Source organism: Myotis brandtii, unplaced genomic scaffold (assembly GCF_000412655.1).
Source record: "Myotis brandtii unplaced genomic scaffold, ASM41265v1 scaffold123, whole genome shotgun sequence".
Classification (NCBI taxonomy): domain Eukaryota; kingdom Metazoa; phylum Chordata; class Mammalia; order Chiroptera; family Vespertilionidae; genus Myotis; species Myotis brandtii.
The window spans coordinates 1,484,690-1,504,451 of record NW_005354291.1 but is presented as its reverse complement, the minus strand read 5'-3'; the positions used below and the strand labels follow the sequence as shown (position 1 = coordinate 1,504,451).

At 39.1% G+C, this 19,762-nt stretch overlaps 1 protein-coding gene across 1 annotated transcript in view; it reads left to right on the top strand.

Annotated features, from left to right (window-relative positions):
* Nucleotides 1–19,762, top strand: part of MAN1A1 (mannosidase, alpha, class 1A, member 1) — a 155,342-nt gene that overhangs the window by 126,775 nt on the left and 8,805 nt on the right. The window contains exons 7-11 of the mRNA XM_005859101.2: nucleotides 5,717–5,840; nucleotides 7,945–8,038; nucleotides 13,951–14,066; nucleotides 17,147–17,366; nucleotides 18,881–19,053. Of these exons, the coding sequence (XP_005859163.1) occupies nucleotides 5,717–5,840; nucleotides 7,945–8,038; nucleotides 13,951–14,066; nucleotides 17,147–17,366; nucleotides 18,881–19,053 (727 nt within the window). The remainder of the gene's footprint in view (nucleotides 1–5,716; nucleotides 5,841–7,944; nucleotides 8,039–13,950; nucleotides 14,067–17,146; nucleotides 17,367–18,880; nucleotides 19,054–19,762) is intronic.

Below are 19,762 nucleotides of genomic sequence, written 5' to 3'. Positions count from 1 at the left end.
GGAGATTTAGCCCACATGCTGCTGTTCAGAGGTAGTGAGCTGTAGATTATGAATCAATGTAATCAAACGGCTGCCTTATTCGCCTTTTTCTTCCCCGTGGGATAAACCTTGGGGAAGTAGTTCTCCGAAGTCTAACTTTTCAAGGGTGGCCTACAATAGAATCTTGACTAGTTTTAGAACACCAGCCCCTGGAACTGTTGGCTCAACTCTTAGTGGGGTTCTAGACCACAAACCTGAAAGAATGGTTCTGCATGAACCTTTCAGGAAAGAGGTATTTGTAATGAGTGACGATGAAATCACTTACGCTCAACATCACTGAGCTTTGGGAATACAGTTAAATGGAGCAGTCATTTATGAACTTTCTAATTAGTCTTTTCTAATTTGTGCTAAAACCCAGAAGGAATAATATTAAGTTACCTGCTCTTTTGAAATAAATACCCATGTGTGCCTCTCCATTTGCATATATAAGTAAGGCTTTACCATAATACACAGAATGTGAGGGACATTTTTCTCCTAAAACTTGTTAAACTCCATTGCCCCCCAGGGAGTAAGCTGTATTCCCTACTCTGACCTTGAAGGGAGTTTGTTTACTCCTCAGCTAATCAGAAATTATTCAGGCATGAATCCTCAAGAAAATTTTTATTGGCCCATTTCCCATTTTGCATAGAATAGCAAGCAGCAAGGAAAAGTAAATTTGAAAGTCAGAGCTAATTGAGACTTTACAACTCTTTAATGCTTTATTTATATATTCATCTGGCTTTTTGGAATTGTTTCAGTTCTGTAAATGTTTTGTTTTGTTTTTTTTGCTGTATTCGATTATACTGAGTAGCCAAATGTATTTATTAAGGATACAAATGGGCAATAACTATAACAAAACTTTAGGTACCTCAATGTAAGATTATTTTGAAGATATATACCATCAATTTAGAACAACCCTCTGGCTATTTGACTCATTTCAAGCTCTGGCAAAAGAGTTAGTAGCTTTCCCATGGGATTCAGCCCTGAGTAGAATAGTGTCATTAGTACTGTAGTTCCTTTCTTTGGTGCTATTAACCATTCCTGGGAGAGAGAAGGAAAAACATATAATGCCCATTGCTTATCAAGCTATAAGGTCAGTAAATAATTACACCTTCTTGTTTTGAGTGCAGTATACTGCCACTGCTAATAAACTACATTCAAATTAAGACTCTAAAGAATAAAATAGTATTTCACGTTTTCAAAAGATTCATAGCGATTCCATTTTTAAAGACATGATTCTAATTGTAGTTTCCAAAATCAGTTATTTTCGTTTTGATGTTTTGTTTTCAAAGAATTATTACCTTTGTAGACTACTGGAAATTTAAATTAAATGAAAACTTGACACATATATATTTGACCTTGAACAATGTGGCGGTTAGGGATGCCAACCCCCATGCAGTCGAAAATCCACATGTAACTTTTGACTCCCTGAAACCTTAATTACTAATAGTCTACACTACTGACTGGAAGCTTTATGGATAACATAGACAGTTGATGAACATATTTTATATGTTATATGTATTTTGTACTGTAGTTTTGCAATAAAGTCAGCGAGAAAAAAGAAAATGTTATAAGGAAATCATAAGAAAGAGAAAATACATTTACAGAATTTATTGAAAAAAAATCTGGTTTCAAAGAACTATTACCTTTGTAGACTACTGGAAATTTAAATTAAATGAAAATTGACACATACATATTTGACCTTGAACAGTGTGGCGGTTAGGGATGCCAACCCCCATGCAGTTGAAAATCCACATGTAACTTTTGACTCCCTAAAACCTTAATTACTAATAGTCTATACTACTGACTGGAAGCTTTATGGGTAACATAGACAGTTGATGAACACATTTTCTATGTTATATGTATTTTGTACTGTAGTCTTGAAATCAAGTCAGCGAGAAAAAAGAAAATGTTATTATAAGGAAATCATAAGGAATAGAAAATACATTTACAGAATTTATTGGAAAAAAACTCTGAATATAAGTGGATCCCTGCAGTTCAAACCCATGTTGTTCAAGTGTCAACTACCTATTAAAATGCCACTCCAAATTAAAATGGGAAAACTGGAGACTGGAGGAAACAGAAAGAAATGAAATTATAGTGACACAAAAGCCTGAAGTTCTTTTCCAGGATTCCTTGAACCAAAACAAACACTTGGCAGCTCCCCAGATCGTGCTAATTGCCTTTTTGTGTATACATTTCCATATGCTGACTCATGGTTTTGGCTTAAAGTGCAGTCATTGTAACACCATTTGGCATATTAATAAAATATTCTTTTCTTTCATGCCTGCCTTGTGGAACTAATAGTTTCTGAAAACAAACTGTTACTTTATCTTTAAAGTATTTTTTAAATAGTATTAGTGTTGATAAAATAAAGACAAAATAGTTAAAGAACACTAGGACTGCCTTTAAAATACTGTGATAAGGGAACTGAGGTTAAAGACATTTTTAATTGAATGTATTGGGGTGACATTGCTTAATAAAATTATATAGGTTTCATGTGTACACCTCTATAACACATCATCTGTATATTGTATTGTGTATTCACCACACCGAGTCAAGTCCAAGACATTTTAAATCCCCTATTCCTTCAGATGAGACTCATTTTGAGCCAGAGGCCTAGAAAGCTTAACCTTTTGTATCATGCTATGCCCAGGGCACCCTGACCCCCAGACCAAAGGAGCAAGACTCTCTGTAGATTCATTTCCCTTTGTCACAGCTCCACCATTTTGGTGTCAAATGCCCACTGTCCATATATGTCACTTTAGATATTAGAGCCATACAAATATATAGACTCCTGAGTAGAGTCATAGACTTTAAAGATAAGAAAGATCTTGGAACTCATTCTGTGAGTAACCAGAACTTGGTTCTCACTCACTGCACATGTGCTGTGCAAGTCGGCACCATCTCCCTGACACACACACACGTTTTAGCTGTGATGGCCCATAGTCTGTGCCCCATGTCCTCACCCAAGCCAACCTCCAAATCTTTAAACTTTCGCCTAAGAAAAGGCAAGTGGCCTTATTTAATATCTAGAGATAATGATGCTTTCTCTGATTTCTTAAAACCCTTCCTTGACCAATGCAACTGTTGATCTTATAATTTTACTGAAATGCATTAATTCTGTAGGTTGAAAACGTGGTAACGAAAGCCATCCTTTCATATAACATAATATGTATTCTAGACTCAGCATTTCTTTCTGTTACCATGAGATATCCTTTGTCAGTGCTTTTAATGTTCTTGCCCCTATGTAATTAAACAGTGATAGCAAAGAAGGCTGTTTGCCTGTTGATATGAATGTGTGCAAAGGAGAGAGTTTATATGTAAAATCCTTTTAAATCTTACTTGCTTAAAAACATATTGAAAGTTTTCATTATATCTCTGGTTTTCTCTTGCCTTATCATGTTAATAGCAGGGAACAAATGTCTGGATACAAACATACTAGTACATTGCAGCTTTGGGCTTAATAGTCTCTCTAGAACCTAGAAATTTGTAATTTTGCTTAATGTGCTTATTGACTTTGGTCAGTGATGGAATGGTTGGGCTATAAAAAATAATGTCATGACAACATATTAATGACCGATTACTATGTGCATTTGCCATATGTTAATAAAATTTTAATATAGCTGTTCCTCTTATCTGGATGATTAGATGTTCTTTCTATGTAAGTCAACCATGAAAATAAAAACTGACTCATGTTCTCAGAACTTAATAAATATCAGGCATTTCTAAAATAAATGAATATCTGATTTTCAGTTCTCTTCTGCTTACTTTTTTTAAAATATATTTTTATTGATTTTAGAGAGGAAGGGAGAGGGAAAGAGAGCTAGAAACATCAATGATGAGAGAGAATCATTGATTGGCTGCCTCCTGCACGCCCCCTACTGTGGGTTGAGCCTGCAACCTGGGCATGGGCCCTGACCAGAATCGAACCTGGGACTCTTCAGTCTGCAGGCCAACGCTCTATCCACTGAGCCAAACCAGCAAGGGCCTCTTTTGCTTACTCTTTATTAGGTGTACTATAAGTCAAAGTTTTGGAACAAAGTCTAGATCTCACTCTACAAAGAAATCAGGAATAAGGGTGAGGCCAGCTTAGAAGTCACGAACCAGATGTCCAGGTTGCTTTCCTTTCTTCAGCCTTCCTTGGCAGCCCTGCAGCAGGACATGCAGGCTGGAAGGCTTTATCCAGAGCTGTGAAAATATAAGGAAAAGACAGAGGGGTTAGCAAATCTAGGGGACACCAAGAACTGTGTTTAACTGGGGCCAAACTGGAAAGAAAGGAAAGTGAGACTCCCACAAGACTCAGACGTGGCCTCAGTGGAACCCGTAGCCTTCTCTCCTGCTGCCTTTCCTGTCCTCCACTCACAGGTATTGCAGCTGCCTCCAGCTCCCAGCTAGCCCTTCTGCTGTGTGTCTCCATGTCCACATTCTCCCTCCCTCCGTTCTTTCCTTACGGCTTCTTACTTATCCTTCAAGAATCAACTCAGGACTCCCCTCCTTGAAGAAGCCTTTTGTGATCCTCACTGTGTTGGATCTCATGTCCTGGCTCTAGGTGCTCGGGGAACTCTGCACACATTTACGTTGGCATTTACCACAGTCAGTTGGAATTACTTATGCTTAGATCTTTCTGTTCCGTTACACTAAAAGGTCTTTGAGAAAAGAGTGATTTATTCATCATAGCCATCTTGCAACCCAGTATCACGCGTAGTCCGTGGCAAAGAGTAGGCATTTAATAAATGCGCATCTGAACTAAAACCAACATGTGGGTTTTCAGATTTCTGCAAGGGAATTGACTGGTCCGGAGAATCATTGACTTTATTCTTTATTTGAATTATTACCTGTGTCTTGACAGTGTAAGTGGCTTTCCAGAAATAAACTGTACCCAAGAGTATGATCATGTTTCAGTAGCCTCTCTATGTGTGTGTGTGTGTGTGTGTGTGTGTGTGTGTGTGTGTGTTTGTGTATTTAGAACTTACTCTTTTTAAAGAGCATTTCTCCAAGATGAGAGGCAATCATTTTTGAAGCTCCTGCCTTTGACCCCTTTTAAATTTGAATTACATAAATTTGCTGACATTTTTAAGCATAGATTAAATATATCAGGGAATGAGTAAATCCTTAGAAAATATACTTAGGATATAGTTAAAATGGTATGAAGAGAAACGTAAGAAAGGAAGTTCAGTAAATGGAAGGTTTGGAGAGGGTATGGTGTAAGTGGATTACTAATGAATCTTTGAAATGTATCCAATACCCAAGAAAGAACTGCATATCATGTGAATGTCTATAGAAGTCCATGGAATCTCAGGCTGACATTAATTAAAATGTTGAAGTGCTATAGGTGGGATTTGGGAACCGTTGGGGATGTTTTGGTATGATTTTGTTTAATATTCTACTTGGAATGTGTATACATCTCTATATGACACATTTACCTTCCAAAATGTTTATCTGTTCATCGCCACCAGCAAGCACATAGCAACTTCTCTGCGACTTAAGTCAACACCAATTTTCAATTTGGAAGTAGAAGTGAAAGCCTGAGACTGGTACCCAGTCAAAGACAACAATGCTTTCAAATATCCAGAGTGGACTATGAGCTAAGGAGCCATTATTCAAAAGCTGTCCCTTTCACTTCTACTGTGTAGAGCCGGTGGGAAAAAAAGGAATTAGTCTGACCCATAACTCTTCTATCTATTCTCCTCTTTAGTGGGATTGGAAGGAACTGGCCCTGGGCCTCAGGAGGCAGCAGCATTCTGGCCGAATTTGGGACCCTGCATTTGGAATTTATGCACTTGAGCCAATTATCAGGAGACCCCGTCTTTGCTGAAAAGGTGAGATTCTCCATGACGCCTTGCATTGCAAAGCATCACTTGTGAGAAACAGTATCCTCTGCTGAGAGATTTGATAATATTGGATGTGGAAAAGAACAACCAAGTTTAAGATAGCAGCCCTATATGAAGTTTTGTGACATGCGCCTTTCCTTTAACCAACTGTGAGCTCACAGTCTTTCCATGCCTGATTCTAGCTCAGCGTGAGAGCGCCTGGCTTCTATGGCTGATTCCCTATACCTCAATCAAGTCACTTTCTCCAAACATTTTTTCATATCTAAAAATATATAAAGTTGTATGGGCTATATGAGCCAAGTATGTGAAAGGCTTTTTAAACTCAGGGTATCATATGAATGCAAAGTAGCTATTGAATTAATTTCTAATTTTTAAGAAACAAACATAGATATTTGAATAAATCCTTTTTCACCCCACCACGCTGCCCTTAGCTTCCACCCCACTTCTCTGCTCCTCGTTACAGCGGAATCCCTTGGAAGAGTTGTCCCTGTTTGTTACCCTCACTCTCTGTCTCCCACTTTCTTGAATGCTTTCCCGCCCAGCTGTTCTCCCAGCCACACCTGTCCCGGGGACCAGTGAGTGCCACATTGCCAGACCCAGTCATCATCCTCACCCCTGGTCTTCCTCGCCCCCTCAGCGTTTGGTGTGCGTGGTCACTCCCTCTCCCTGAGACGCTCTGGTTCTGCCCGTGGCAGCGGGCACAAGGTGCTCCCTGGCTTGTCTCCTTCCTTCCTGGGTGCGGCTTCTCATTCTCCTCTCTGGGACCCTCCTCATCACACCGACCTCTAAACATTAGAAAACTTCATTCACCCTGGGCCTCTTCCTTTTATGCTCACTCCATACATCATTTCCCCGATGGGTTTACATGCTGTCTATATGCTATTGACTCCAAAGCTATCATTTCAGTCTCAACCTGTCCCCTAACCTCCAGACTCCAAATCCAAGTACCTATTCAGCATTTCACTAAGGCAGAGGTGGGGAATGTATGGCCCTCGGGCCGTAGGAGGTCCGCAAAATCATTTGGTCTGGTCCTGCCGAGGCATTAGGGGTGAGTTAATTAAATGTTCGACCAAATACAACAGGCTAATTTTTAAGTTGATCATTTTTTGTGGCCTGCAAACGATGTTATAAATATCCAAGTGGCCCTTGGCAGAAAAAGGTCCCCCACCCCTGCAGGGGTCTCCTAGCTCCACCTTAAAACATCTCAGACTCAGCCCCCACACCTGCTTCTACTCCAGTCTTCACATCTGGGTAACAAACCTCAGTTCATCCAGTGGCTCAGACCCAAACTCCAGTGGTCACTCTGGTTCCTCCCTGGTAAACATCAGGTCCAAAGCATCAAGAAACCCTTAGGCTCTGTGCTGTTCGTCTGCTGCCACCCTGGTCCAGGCACCCATCATCTGTCACCTGGCCTGTGCAGTAGCCCCCTGACTGCCACTCCCTCTCTGGCACCCCAGTCACACCAGTTACACACACACGTCTTCAGTTATCACCCCCAGCATAACATAAGCCCTCGTGGCCTGCAAGGCCTGCATCTCCCCTTTGCTTCCTGTCCTCCCAACCCACTCACTTTTCATGCCTTTTGTCCTTGCTCCTCCCTCTGCCCAGGTGGCTCTTCCTCCAATTTCTGCATGGCTTGCTTCTTCGTTTCTTCAAATGTCTGCTCAAATAATCTTCCATCAGCCTCCCCCGCCCACCCAGCTCACCACTCCACAGCCTTCTGCCCTGTTACCATCCTGTGTTTTTCCATAGCACTTACTACCACGGGTTATAGTCCTCACACTGCAGATACGATATTTCTTTATGCAAAGTCTTTCTCATCCCACCGGCATGGACTTTGCTTATCTAGTGAAACGTCACTAGTTCCTTGTATGGCACCTGGCATGCGGCAGATCGGTGTGACTGTGTTCACTCGCCGCCTATTATTTTTGTAAGCTGATAGCGACTATCTTTGTTCTAATTCTGCATCATTTAAATCAACTTTCATCAACTTTTTTTTTCTAATATGGAAAACTATTATCAAGAAAGAGAGAAGAATGGCACCAAAATGGTTTTTTGGATTTTCCCAGTAACATTTTATTTTCTATTGTAGGTAATGAATATTCGGACAGTACTGAATAAACTGGTGAAACCACAAGGCCTTTACCCTAACTATCTGAATCCCAGTAGTGGACAGTGGGGTCAATGTAAGTCAAAAGATTATCACTGTTTGCCCTGGTGGGTGTGTCTCAGTGGTTAGAGTGTTGGCCCACGCAAAGAAGGGTCTCCGGTTCCCGCTCAAGGGCCATACCTGGATTGCAGGTTACATCTCCGGCCTGGTTGGGGAGCATGTAGGAGGAAACCAATCAACATGTCTCTCATACTGATGTCTCTCTCTCCCTCACTTCCCCTCCCTCCCTTCCACTCTCTCTAAAAATGAATGGAAAGAGTACCCTCGGGTGAGGATTAACAACAATGAAAAAAAAGATTAGCATTGTTTTAGCTCTTTAAGGTACCCAGCACTGTCCTGGTAACAGAGAGAAAAGGCAGAATAAAGCACAATATTTTGGGAGAATGTTTAGAAAAGGAGAAAGAAGGCCTGGTTCCTTCAATAAATAGGCTTCTGTCACTAGACAGACTGTAAGTGTTACCAGGAAACTAGAGTGTTTATTTTTCATGCAGAACTGTGAGCATGATGACATATAAGCACATTTAAAGCTATTGATCAAAAAGGGAAGATCTAGTCAGGGTAGTGGTGGGATGTTAGCCTGTAACAAACTACACATGTGGGTGGGGGGCGAGGGAATTGTTCCTTTGTTTTAATGACTAACATCAGGATTTTCTATAAAGTAACTAGATCATTCCACTTCATAACAGCTCCTTTCAGCTTGACTACGAGATGAGAGAGGAGCCTGAGTCTTTAAGGGTTGGGAAAATGAAAGAGCAAACAGCGTATTTTTTCTACTTAATTTTAAGCCAGCAGGTAAAGGTTTCTTTCCAGTAGAGTTCTCTTTAGGGTAGGAGAAAAGTATTGTGCCAGAAGCCCTCACTTGAGATCCTGGCAGACTTTGACCAGCGGTGTAATGATTCAGAGTCGTTGAGAGAAATGTCCTCGAGCTGATTTGGAAAACCAGTGGTAGATGAAGCAGCAACTGAGAGCCGGTGAAGAATACTAAGTGAGATGCCTAGCTGTGCCGAGTGTGTTCAAATGCCTTAAAATTTACTCTATTTTGAGTTTTTTCATTATATTTAAATGCCATATATTCTTAGATGGCTGTGCCTCACTGCTGCTTTAGAATTACTTTGCTTAAAGAATAACTTAGTAGGAAAAAATGCTAAAATCTATAAGTGTTAGTAATGGCTTAGAAAGGCCTAGGTTTTGAGATCATAAAACCATAATCAAGGTTGCCACGTAACCTCAGTGTGGTCCACCAATCACTGGGCATCCCTGAGACCTTTCAGAGAGTCCACAAGGTCAAAGGTGTTTTTATAATAACATTAAGACTGTCTGCCACAGTGCTGACATTTGTACTTAGGTTGCAAAAGTACTGATGGGTGAAACTACTAAAGTGAGAACCATAGCAGAGGCTCCGAATATTCGTCATATTTTAAATCTTCACAGCGAGCTTGAAAAAAAAGGGGGGGGAAAGCCAGTTTCACTTATGAATGTTCATAATGAAGCAAAAGTAAATTATTGATTCTAGTAAACCTCAGCCATTGAATACACATCTTTGTAACATTCTGTGTGATTAAATCCCAAGTACACTCAAAGCACTTCTGCTGCTTAATAAAGAACAGTGGGTTGCCTCACAGAAAAGCACTTGTGTGATCCTCTGAGTCCTGAGCTGAACTTACTGTTTCACGGTCACCAGTTCTACTTGAAAGAACAACTGAAGACAGGCTGGTTTTTCCGAGTTGGGCGATTAGTAGATGTGTTCTTGAAAATGAGCCCGTCCACTTCAGGGAAAACTGGCAGTATCTGTCCCGATGATAAAATTTGAACTCTGCATGAACATTAGAATCTTGGGAAACTTGTATATGCCACTAGGAATGAACTCATTGCCTTTAAGCAACACTTGATGACTGTTCTGATGAGATTGGTGGCGATACTAACAAATGTATAATGAAATGTGTCAACATGTAGAAGATCTGCATAATTCAAGTGAGCAATATTTCCGAATGACCAGTGCATGCTTTTACAAAACCACGTAAAAGATCTGTTCAAAGCACAAGGAAGACCAATGGATTTTAATTCGAACAGCACAAAAATGCATTGATGTGGTTTCTAATTCCACACTGCAACTTTTAAAACACTCTAACCTTTAAAAAAAAATCCCCTTGTCCAGTTTTGTTGTAGTATCAAAGAAAAATATCCACAATAATCTGAAAAGCCTTAAATATTCTTCCCTTTTCCAGCTGTATAACTGTGAGACTGTTCTTCATCTTATTCAGCCAGGACAACATATAGTATAGGTGGCATGTAGAGCAGATATGAAAATCCACCTGTGTTCTAGAACAAAAAACGTCAAAGAGATTTACAAAAACATGAAATAGTGTCACTCTTCTCACCAATTATTCTTTTGTAAAAATATAACATTTTTATGAAAAAAATGTTATAAGGGGTATATTGTTGCTTTAAATATATTAAGAAAATATATTAAATTCTGTTTTAATTTCCGGTATTGTAAATATTGGTAATATTACAGAAACAAGTTTTTTGGAGTGCTTATTCATTTTTGAAAGTGTAAGGGGGGTGCCCTGGCCGGTTTTGCTCAGTGGTTGGAGCTTTGGCCCACACACCAAAGGGTGATGGGTTCGATTCCAGGTCAAGGACACATACCTCAGTTGTAGGCTCCATCCTGGCCCGGTAGGGGTGCGAGCTGGAGGCAGTCAATCAATGTGTCTCTCTCACATCGATCGATGCTTCTGTCTCCTCTTCCCCACCCCCTACACTATCTGAAAGAAATGGGAAAATATCCTCAGGTGAGGATTTTTTATTAAGTGTAAGGGGGTGCTAAGACCATGAAAAATTTGAGGGCCACTGGAGTATTTGGGATAAAGCAGAACTGGAGTAGCTTTCTAAGGACAAAATGGCCAGATGTGATTCTCTAAAAGGACAGGGTTTTTAGAGTTCTCCTTCTCATGAAAGTTGAAAAGTTGAAGAAAAGTCTGAGGATTTACTGGGTTTTTTTCCCCGTGACTTAGGGTTTAGGAGTCACTATGAAAAGGGACAAAAGAGTTCGTTGTACTGGAACATCCTGGCTTCACCTTCTGGGTCACAAATATACTATCTATTTGGCCATGTTTCCTGGTACAAAGAGCCCTTTATATTTGGATTGCTTATGGGTCAGTTTCCTGGTGGAAAAACAAACAGGGTTGATGAGTCCCCTGTCTCTCCTCCCCCACCCTATCCGGGGTTCCAACCACAAGGAAGACTTATGTTTTTATTCTTTAATCAAGGCCTGCTTGGCCGTGCCTGGATCTGTGCTTGTTCTGTTTCCTTCTGACTCTACCAAGACCCAGCTCGATTGCCATTTCTTCTGGGAGACCTTGTTCACGACCGCAGTTGGAATTTGTCAGCACCCATTCCTCCTCTCGTCCCCCCCCCCTTCTTCCTCCTCGTCCCAACACTTCGGGTACTTTCCAGTTACAGGCCTTTTCCTAATGATTCGCATACTTACCCATCAACCTAGGGAATTTGTCAGCACCCATTCCTCCTCTCGTCCCCCCCTTCTTCCTCCTCGTCCCAACACTTTGGGTACTTTCCGGTTACAGGCCTTTTCCTAATGATTCATATACTTACCCATCACCCTAAGGATCCAAACTTTTGAGGGCTATGACTTTGTCTTAGTCATATTTGTTAACCCAACACACGGTATCTTGCACCAGTAGGTGTTCACTTAACTTGAATTTTGTGGACATTCATGCACTCTGTATCCAAACTGACTATCTTTCTGCCTCTGCTCTTAATAGTGGTTCTATTTATTCTCTTGGAACAGTTTGCCTTGCTCTTCAGTTGTGACTAAGAGGCAGCATCTGGTCCTGGTCACTAATCATAGAAAGAGATCTGGTGGCTGTTGAGACCAGATGTGGGGCTCCATGTCAATAAACAATAATTATCACCCTTCTCTGATTAATACAACAACGCCAATATACATATAGTGCTACTAGCATCCCTGGGGGATTGCTCTGAGGAGAGAAGTTCAGATTCAGATTGAAGTCAACAAAATTAAAAAATGAGGCTATTGAGTATTCTTTTTGTCTTCTTCTTTTGCTATTTTCTCTCTCTTTAACTATTAAAAATCCTTTTATGGGACCTATTTCTATTAGGAAGAAAGGGATAAATTACCCCCTTTAGAGAAGAACATAATAATTGAGTGACAATAGTACACATTACCTTAGAGCATTTGGGAATAAAAATACGACATATGTTCTTTCTAGCAATAGGCGGTCCCTTCCTACTGGCCAAATCCGGCATGTTCTCTCCTACACCCATGAAGATGTTTACACAGGACCCTGTTGCCAACACAAACAGTCATCCAAAACCAGAGGAAGCTTAGTGAGTGAGATGCTAAAATCTCAAAGGACTTTCTCTCTTATTTCTCCTCTATTTCCTTTATTTTTATTCTTTCCTAACATGAAAATTTTATAAGCAGGAAATTAAAAAAGTAGAAAATAAACTAGCATGTACTAAAAAATAGTTAAAATACATGTAATAATATGTAATCCTTTTTTTAAATCACCAAATGCCCAAAATTGCTTCTTGCATCTATTATAGAATCATAACCCAAGGAGTAGGGAGGAGAGGGGGCTCAGAAAATGAAGCCGCTGCTTCTGGCTGTTGGGTTTCAACTCTTATCGCTTTAACTCGGAGGACCTGTCTGGATCATGGCCATCATTTCATATTATTTCCTTCAGGCCTTGTTATGTTGACAGGAGCCGGACAGTGACCTGCCTGACCATGCATCACTTGCATTTGTCTCCTGCAATCATGTTTATAACAACAGGGCTCATTATTGATGAGATAGGTCTTCGTCTATTTAATTTTTAAATGTCAGAGGTTTCTGTGGTGATTTATTTAGGAAACTGTAAAGGTCACTTCAAACACTGCTATTTTAAGAACCAGCTTTACAATTGTAAAAACACTCATTTTACATTAAAATTAAAACTATTATTCTGGACTTTTATAATAAAATCCATATTTAACCACTGAACAGATATAGCCCTTCTAACGTGAATAGATGTGGTCCTTATTAAGATTGACTTAGAAGTTTTGCTTTGTTCAATTGTTTACTGAGTAGCCACTCAATGCAATTTTCCAAAATAAGTGCATCTTTTTAATGCTCGTGTTCTCTATGAATTTTGTAGATTACATCTGTCTTTGTAGCTAAACATGCTTGAAAAATAAATGTATAAAGGGCAAAGGAACCCATGTCGTGTTATATGGTGAAGAGCAAGCAGGTCCACAGGCCAGCCTCTGTAGGAGTCAAATCAAATGGGACGAATCAGAAGGTTGTATCTCATTTAGCATCTGTGAGGCTCAGGTTTCTCATTTTTAATGAGGGTACCTACCCTACAAGTTGCAAGATTGTTGGTCCTGTATGTAGTGGATCTGGCATAATGAATGGCAGCGGAGGATTGCAGAAATGATGTGTAAGGAAGAGAAACGGCTGCCACTATCTTCTTTCTTACCATCCCACCCAAGGTGTTTGACCCTTCTGGTTTTCTTGCAAACCACTTTTTTAAAAGATTTGCTAATAGTCATAGCTTTGCCATGGTTTATATTATTGAGCTAAACAAATATTTATTAGAATATATACTGTGAAACATTTTAATTTGGTATTTTTACTAGAGAACCAGATTTTTGGAATTAGGGGGGATTATATATATTCCTGCTTACAAAATTACCCTGGTAATTATTTAGAGTATATCGCATTAGTTAACAGCACATCTGCTCATTTCAGAATGTCTTTCTGAAAACAAGAGATTTGTTGGAATTTGAATGTAACACTGAGTTGCAGTTGACGTAGGGTTTTGCATCCTAGTTGCTAATGTGATTTTGCTGCATTATCTGAATTAAAGGCTGAATCACTCTAAAATTCATTTCCCTCCCTTGCAGATCATGTATCAGTTGGAGGACTCGGAGACAGCTTTTATGAATATTTGCTAAAGGCATGGTTAATGTCTGACAAGACAGATCTGGAAGCTAAGCAGATGTATTTTGATGCTGTTCAGGTAAACCCAATAGTTAAATCATTTTGCCACTCAGCTCTGACTTGTAACTTACTTATTCAATCAAGCTTTAATGAAAAATAATGGAATACTACATAAGTGAGTTACAAATTATTTCCAGTCAGGAAGAGTAAACTATCTGCTAACGTAACTATAACAATAGTCAACGTACTTGATGTATGTAGTTCTCAGAGGGCAGTTAACTTTTTTACATAGTTCAAACCTCAGTGAAGGTTTACATATCTGAAAAGAAAAGGTTTGCATATCTGAAAAAAAAAGATAATTTTGTGCTTGGAGTCCATTACAATTATGGAGAGGAAAAAATCCTGAATTTATATTCTGAAAATTGACTAAGTTAAAATTGCCTACCTAGACATTTGAAATAAACTTATCTCCAGAGGTATATGGACAGTACTCTCAAATAAAAATCTGAAATCACCCTAATATTACTAACAGTTTTCAGAGGTCCTTTAAAATGGAGGAGGAATGAGAGGGAACAAACCCTTGTTGAATTGTGAACTGTATGCTAAGAAGTGTTAGGTAGATACTCTGAAGTACTAGTTTGTTTCCTCACAGTAGTTTAGATGTTATTCACCTGTGTTACAGATTGCATTACTGAACTTCAGGTTGAGTGTGAAATCAAAATTCAGATTAAAATTTGTGTCAACACCTCACCACTATGAATTTATTTGTGAATAGGATTTCTATACTACATGTATATATTTCCTTATGGGCAGTAAGTTAGTGAGGTAAGTCAGAAACTACTTAGCAAAGTCTTTAGGAGGTGGCCAGTGTGAGAGTAAACTAAACCTCAGTCAAAAATGAAAATAAAATTTGGAAGTAAATACAGTAAAGAAAGAAAATTATTTTATATAAAATACCTGAACTTGTACCCAGCTTTTCAGGAACAAATTTTGTAGCAGAATCAAGTGCACTTCTGATTGTTAAAAGTAGTTTATATGTTTACATATATTTTTAATATTAATTATTATTAAGGCATCTCAAATAATGTTGTAAAATAATGGTGAAACCATCAAAAAAATGCATCTCAAATAATGTTGTAAAATAATGGTGAAACCATAAAAAAATTGACTGCTTAGAATTCTTTTTTATAATTTAGAATAGTAATTTTTTTATATAATTTAGAGTAATAGAGGAGAGAGAAAAATGGAAATTTGAAATTCCAAAAATGCAGCCATTGTTCTAAAATTGGTCTCCCTCAGAAGAGGTCTGAGTGGTTTTGATATAGACTGATTTATTTATTTGAATATAAATGCAACTTGCTTTGCTTTGATTGACCAGATTAAATGCCACATTGGTCCCCACTCAAGGCCAATAGGGAGCTTCCCTAATAGAGCAGCTACAACTCTGCTCTTCACATATGAGAACGAAAACACCTTAGCTAGGACCCGGGCCTGCATTTAGCACAGCCTTTATTCAGGCACATGATGGACATCAAAAATCTATCTACTAGGATAGGCGCACACGGCCTCTTCCAGGTTTCTTTTTCTTCATTCCTATGAGGTTTAGGTTTTAACCTAGGCAGTTCCTCTCCATACAGTATGGTTTCCATTATGTCATTTTTTAATTACCATCCTGGCAGACATTTTAATTATTCTCATCCTGGCCCCCTAAGACCTGCTGTTCCAGGAAGAGCAACTTTCAAATATTCTTTGAAGTATTTTCCCTCAGTTTCTAGAACTATACCCACACAGCTTTTAACATACTGTATTTAGACAAACCATTGACAGGAAAAATCCATTAAGAACAATTGAAGTCAAAGTGTTTCTTGTTTCTCTTAATAGTAAAAGCACTTTCAATCCATTGTGTTTTCGACTTAGAAAGCACAACTAGAACACTTAAACTTCTGATTGTGACAAGTAGCTATGTCTTACAGAGCAAAGTTTCTTTGTCTGGTTGTACTTACAGAGGTAGATCATTGTTACCACGGAGAGGGTACCTTGCATTATTGTTCTGTACAGTTGAGTTGCTAGAGATATAGTTCATCAGTTTTAGCTGCAAGTGGGTTTTAGAAAGTCTTTAATCCAAGAGTGGTATGGGTTTTTATTGGCTATCAGGGCCTTCTCTTGTTTGTTTGTTTGTTTGTTTGTTTTGGGGGGGTTGGTTGTTTTAATAATAAAATACCCTGAACTTTTTATTGGCTATCATGGCCTTCTTTGGAGACCATACTAAGAATCCACAGTGAGAGATGCTCACCCTGTCACAGGGCCATTGGAGTGATCAGTACCTGGGCAGATGCTATATTAGACAATTAGGATTCTACAGGCTTCATCAAACTAATTGTTTCCTAATATAGAAGGATAAAAATCACAAAATATACAATACTCCTTTTTCCTAATTAATTCTCTATAGGCTTGACACAACATTTTTTAGAGCTACTTTTCCATCCTCTGTATTAACTTATATTTGCCAATTGCCATACAAACATTGCTGTGGAGACCTTGGAACTTAGTTGTCTACTTTATATTGAGAAGTAGCAATTTGGTCAGAATCATGCCAAAAATAATATAGTGCTTTATGCAGGATCCATAACAGGGTAATAATGTTTCTCTAATCCATGCTCAAAAGCTATTGCTCTTGCTATCTAGAAAGAATAATTTCTTTGGTGATGAACAGGTATCTGCTTGAAGGACTTTATTGCAATTTGTGCTCTGAGAAGTGTAAATAGCTAAGATGTTCAGTTGCATTAAGTAAGAATGAAATATTAATGTAATAAATGGGTCATCAATAAAATTAGCTTAACCACAGTAAATGAGCACAGCAGTATGTTTATTTATTTATTACCATCTTAATTTCATTTGTTTACTTATAATAAAGGTAGGGAAAGTTTTATCTGCCTGTGTATTCATTTTAATTTATTCTTCTCTATCACAAGTTTTATCTGTGTCTACTATTCCCAAATGTGCTTCCTAAAAACCCCTCTTTTTTGATAATAGAATAAAAGGTACAGATACTGTTATAGCCCTAGTCTGCTATGAAGTAATTGGGGGGGGGGGGGGGTACATGTTTTTGTATAAATTTGAGAAGAGATTACAAATGCTGAAAATAAGCATTATTTTCAGGCAATCGAGACTCACTTGATCCGCAAGTCTAGTAGGGGGCTGACTTACATCGCAGAGTGGAAAGGCGGCCTCCTAGAGCACAAGATGGGCCACCTGACCTGCTTTGCTGGAGGCATGTTTGCGCTGGGGGCAGATGATGCTCCGGAGGGCCTGACCCAGCACTACCTTCAGCTCGGAGCTGAGATTGCCCGTACCTGCCATGAATCTTACAATCGCACATGTGAGTACATGTTATTCTTCATCTACAGTCTATTGCCACATGCTTTTATTTCATTCAGTAAGGAACTTGGTCGTTGTTGCCCTCAAAAGAATATCCACTGTGCCTGATGAAACCTCATAATCATGATTAATATATTAAAGGAATGTATATTTTCAGCTTAAAAGATACTGCTTTGCTACATAAAAATATTTACTCTTAGTTTGCCAAGAAATGGAAATCCAGACCATAAAACATTATTAGGCCAGTCTAATTTATTGGCCTTGCTTTAGGTAAATACATTGGATAAGAATTTCTGTCTCACTGCTAAAGAGATGTAATATATTTTTGTAAATTATCACTAATCTTTCCAGTATCTCTATGAATTAGATTTTGACTTTGACTCCTTCCTTATAAAATAGGGTTGGAAGCACAAAGATTAAATAACCTTTCATGACATAATGACTTAGAATTCACACCCCTGATTTTCTAGCTAGCTTATAAGGTATTTCCTGGGACCTTGCACCTATCCAATGGGTGCTCAATAACTGTTGGTTAAATGAAAGAAAATATAGAATCATTACCTTAGATGACTGAATTTAAAAAATATATTAAATAGCCCTGGCCAGTGTGTATCAGTGGTTAGATTATCGGTCCTCAAATCAAAGGGTCACGAGTTCTATTCCCATGTACCTGGGTTGCAAGTTCAATCCCCCACCCCCAGTTGGGACATGGGTGGGAGGCAAACAATTGATGTGTCTCTCTCATATCAATATTTCTCTTTCTCTCGCTCTTCTCCCTGCCCCTCTTCCTTCCTCCCTTCCACTCTCTCTAAAAATCAATGGAAAAAATATCCTTAGGGGTGGACTAACAAAAAAAAATGTATATTGAGTATTATTTACTACTAGTGCCCCAGTGCACATTGAAAGGAAATTAACTAAAAGGTGGCCAGTGGGGTGGGACTGGGCGAGACAGGCCAGGCACACCCTGGAGCCAACCTCCCATGGTCCCTCTCTAGCCGGCCACACCTGAGGTGACATCGCAGCTTAAAGGTCGACTGTGGAGTGAGCGAGGTCCCTCTGGCAGGTGGGGTCGCTCGGCCTGGTCTGCGGATCAGGCCGAAACCGGCTCTCTGACATCCCCCGAGGGGTCCCATATTGTGAGAGGGTAATTCTCGGGTGATGCACCCCGGAATCAGGCTCCCTCCTCTCTGGTTCCGGGTGCATCACCCAAGAACGGCCACTGCCAAGTCCCAGCAGCTCAGCAGCTCCTGTGTTGAGCGTCTGTACCCTGGTACTCAGTGCGCATCATAGCTACTGGTCGAAGCGTGTCCCCCTAGGTGGTCATTGCACGTCATAGCTACTGGTCAGATGGTGGCTTAGCCTTTTATATATAGAGATATGATGCTTTTAACTATTTCTTAAAGTGATTTGTCATTGTTCTTGACTATTGTAAAGTACTTTCTAGTTTCAGTTAAGTGGTAGACACTATGCATTGTTCAGGACAATAACCTTTGTTACCCATTCCATATTCTTTAGTTGTGAAACTGGGACCAGAAGCTTTCAGATTCGATGGCGGTGTTGAAGCCATTGCTACAAGGCAAAATGAAAAATACTACATTCTACGGCCAGAGGTTGTTGAGACTTACATGTACATGTGGCGACTGACTCATGATCCAAAGTACAGGAAATGGGCCTGGGAAGCTGTAGAGGTAAAATTTTAATTTGCTTGTGTTTCATATAGATAAACGTCTCAGAAAAAAAATGTAGCATGTACAGATAAATCTAGCATATCAGCTTTTCTATAATTGTTAAAATTTTGACCAGACTTTTTCCATTCAAGACTGAGTGCTTTCATTTAGGTCATCCTGCATATTTGGCTTCAGCTTTTCAGCTTTGCTTAATATAGATAGATAGATAGATAGATAGATAGATAGATAGATAGATAGATAGATAGATGATAGATAGCTTTTCAGCTTTGCTTAATATAGATAGATAGATAGATAGATAGATAGATAGATAGATAGATAGATAGATAGATGATAGATATTGAAGGAGATATCTAGAAAGGTATATTATAAAATTAAGTTCCCAGGACTAGAAGTGATAACCACTTAATTCCACAAAGGGTTATAGGCAACTTGGTGATAGTCACCCCTTGCCTGTTGTCTATTTCAAGAAACACTGTGTGTGTGTGTGTGTGTGTGTGTGTGTGTGTGTGTGTGTGTATTCTCTATTAGTCTTTGGGCATTTAAATGATAATACAGTACATACTTTTACTTAGCAGTGATGGCAAACCTATGACACGCGTGTCAGAGGTGACACCCGAACTCATTTTTTTGGTTGATTTTTCTTTGTTAAATGGCATTTAAATATATAAAATAAATATCAAAAATATAAGTCTTTGTTTTACTATGGTTG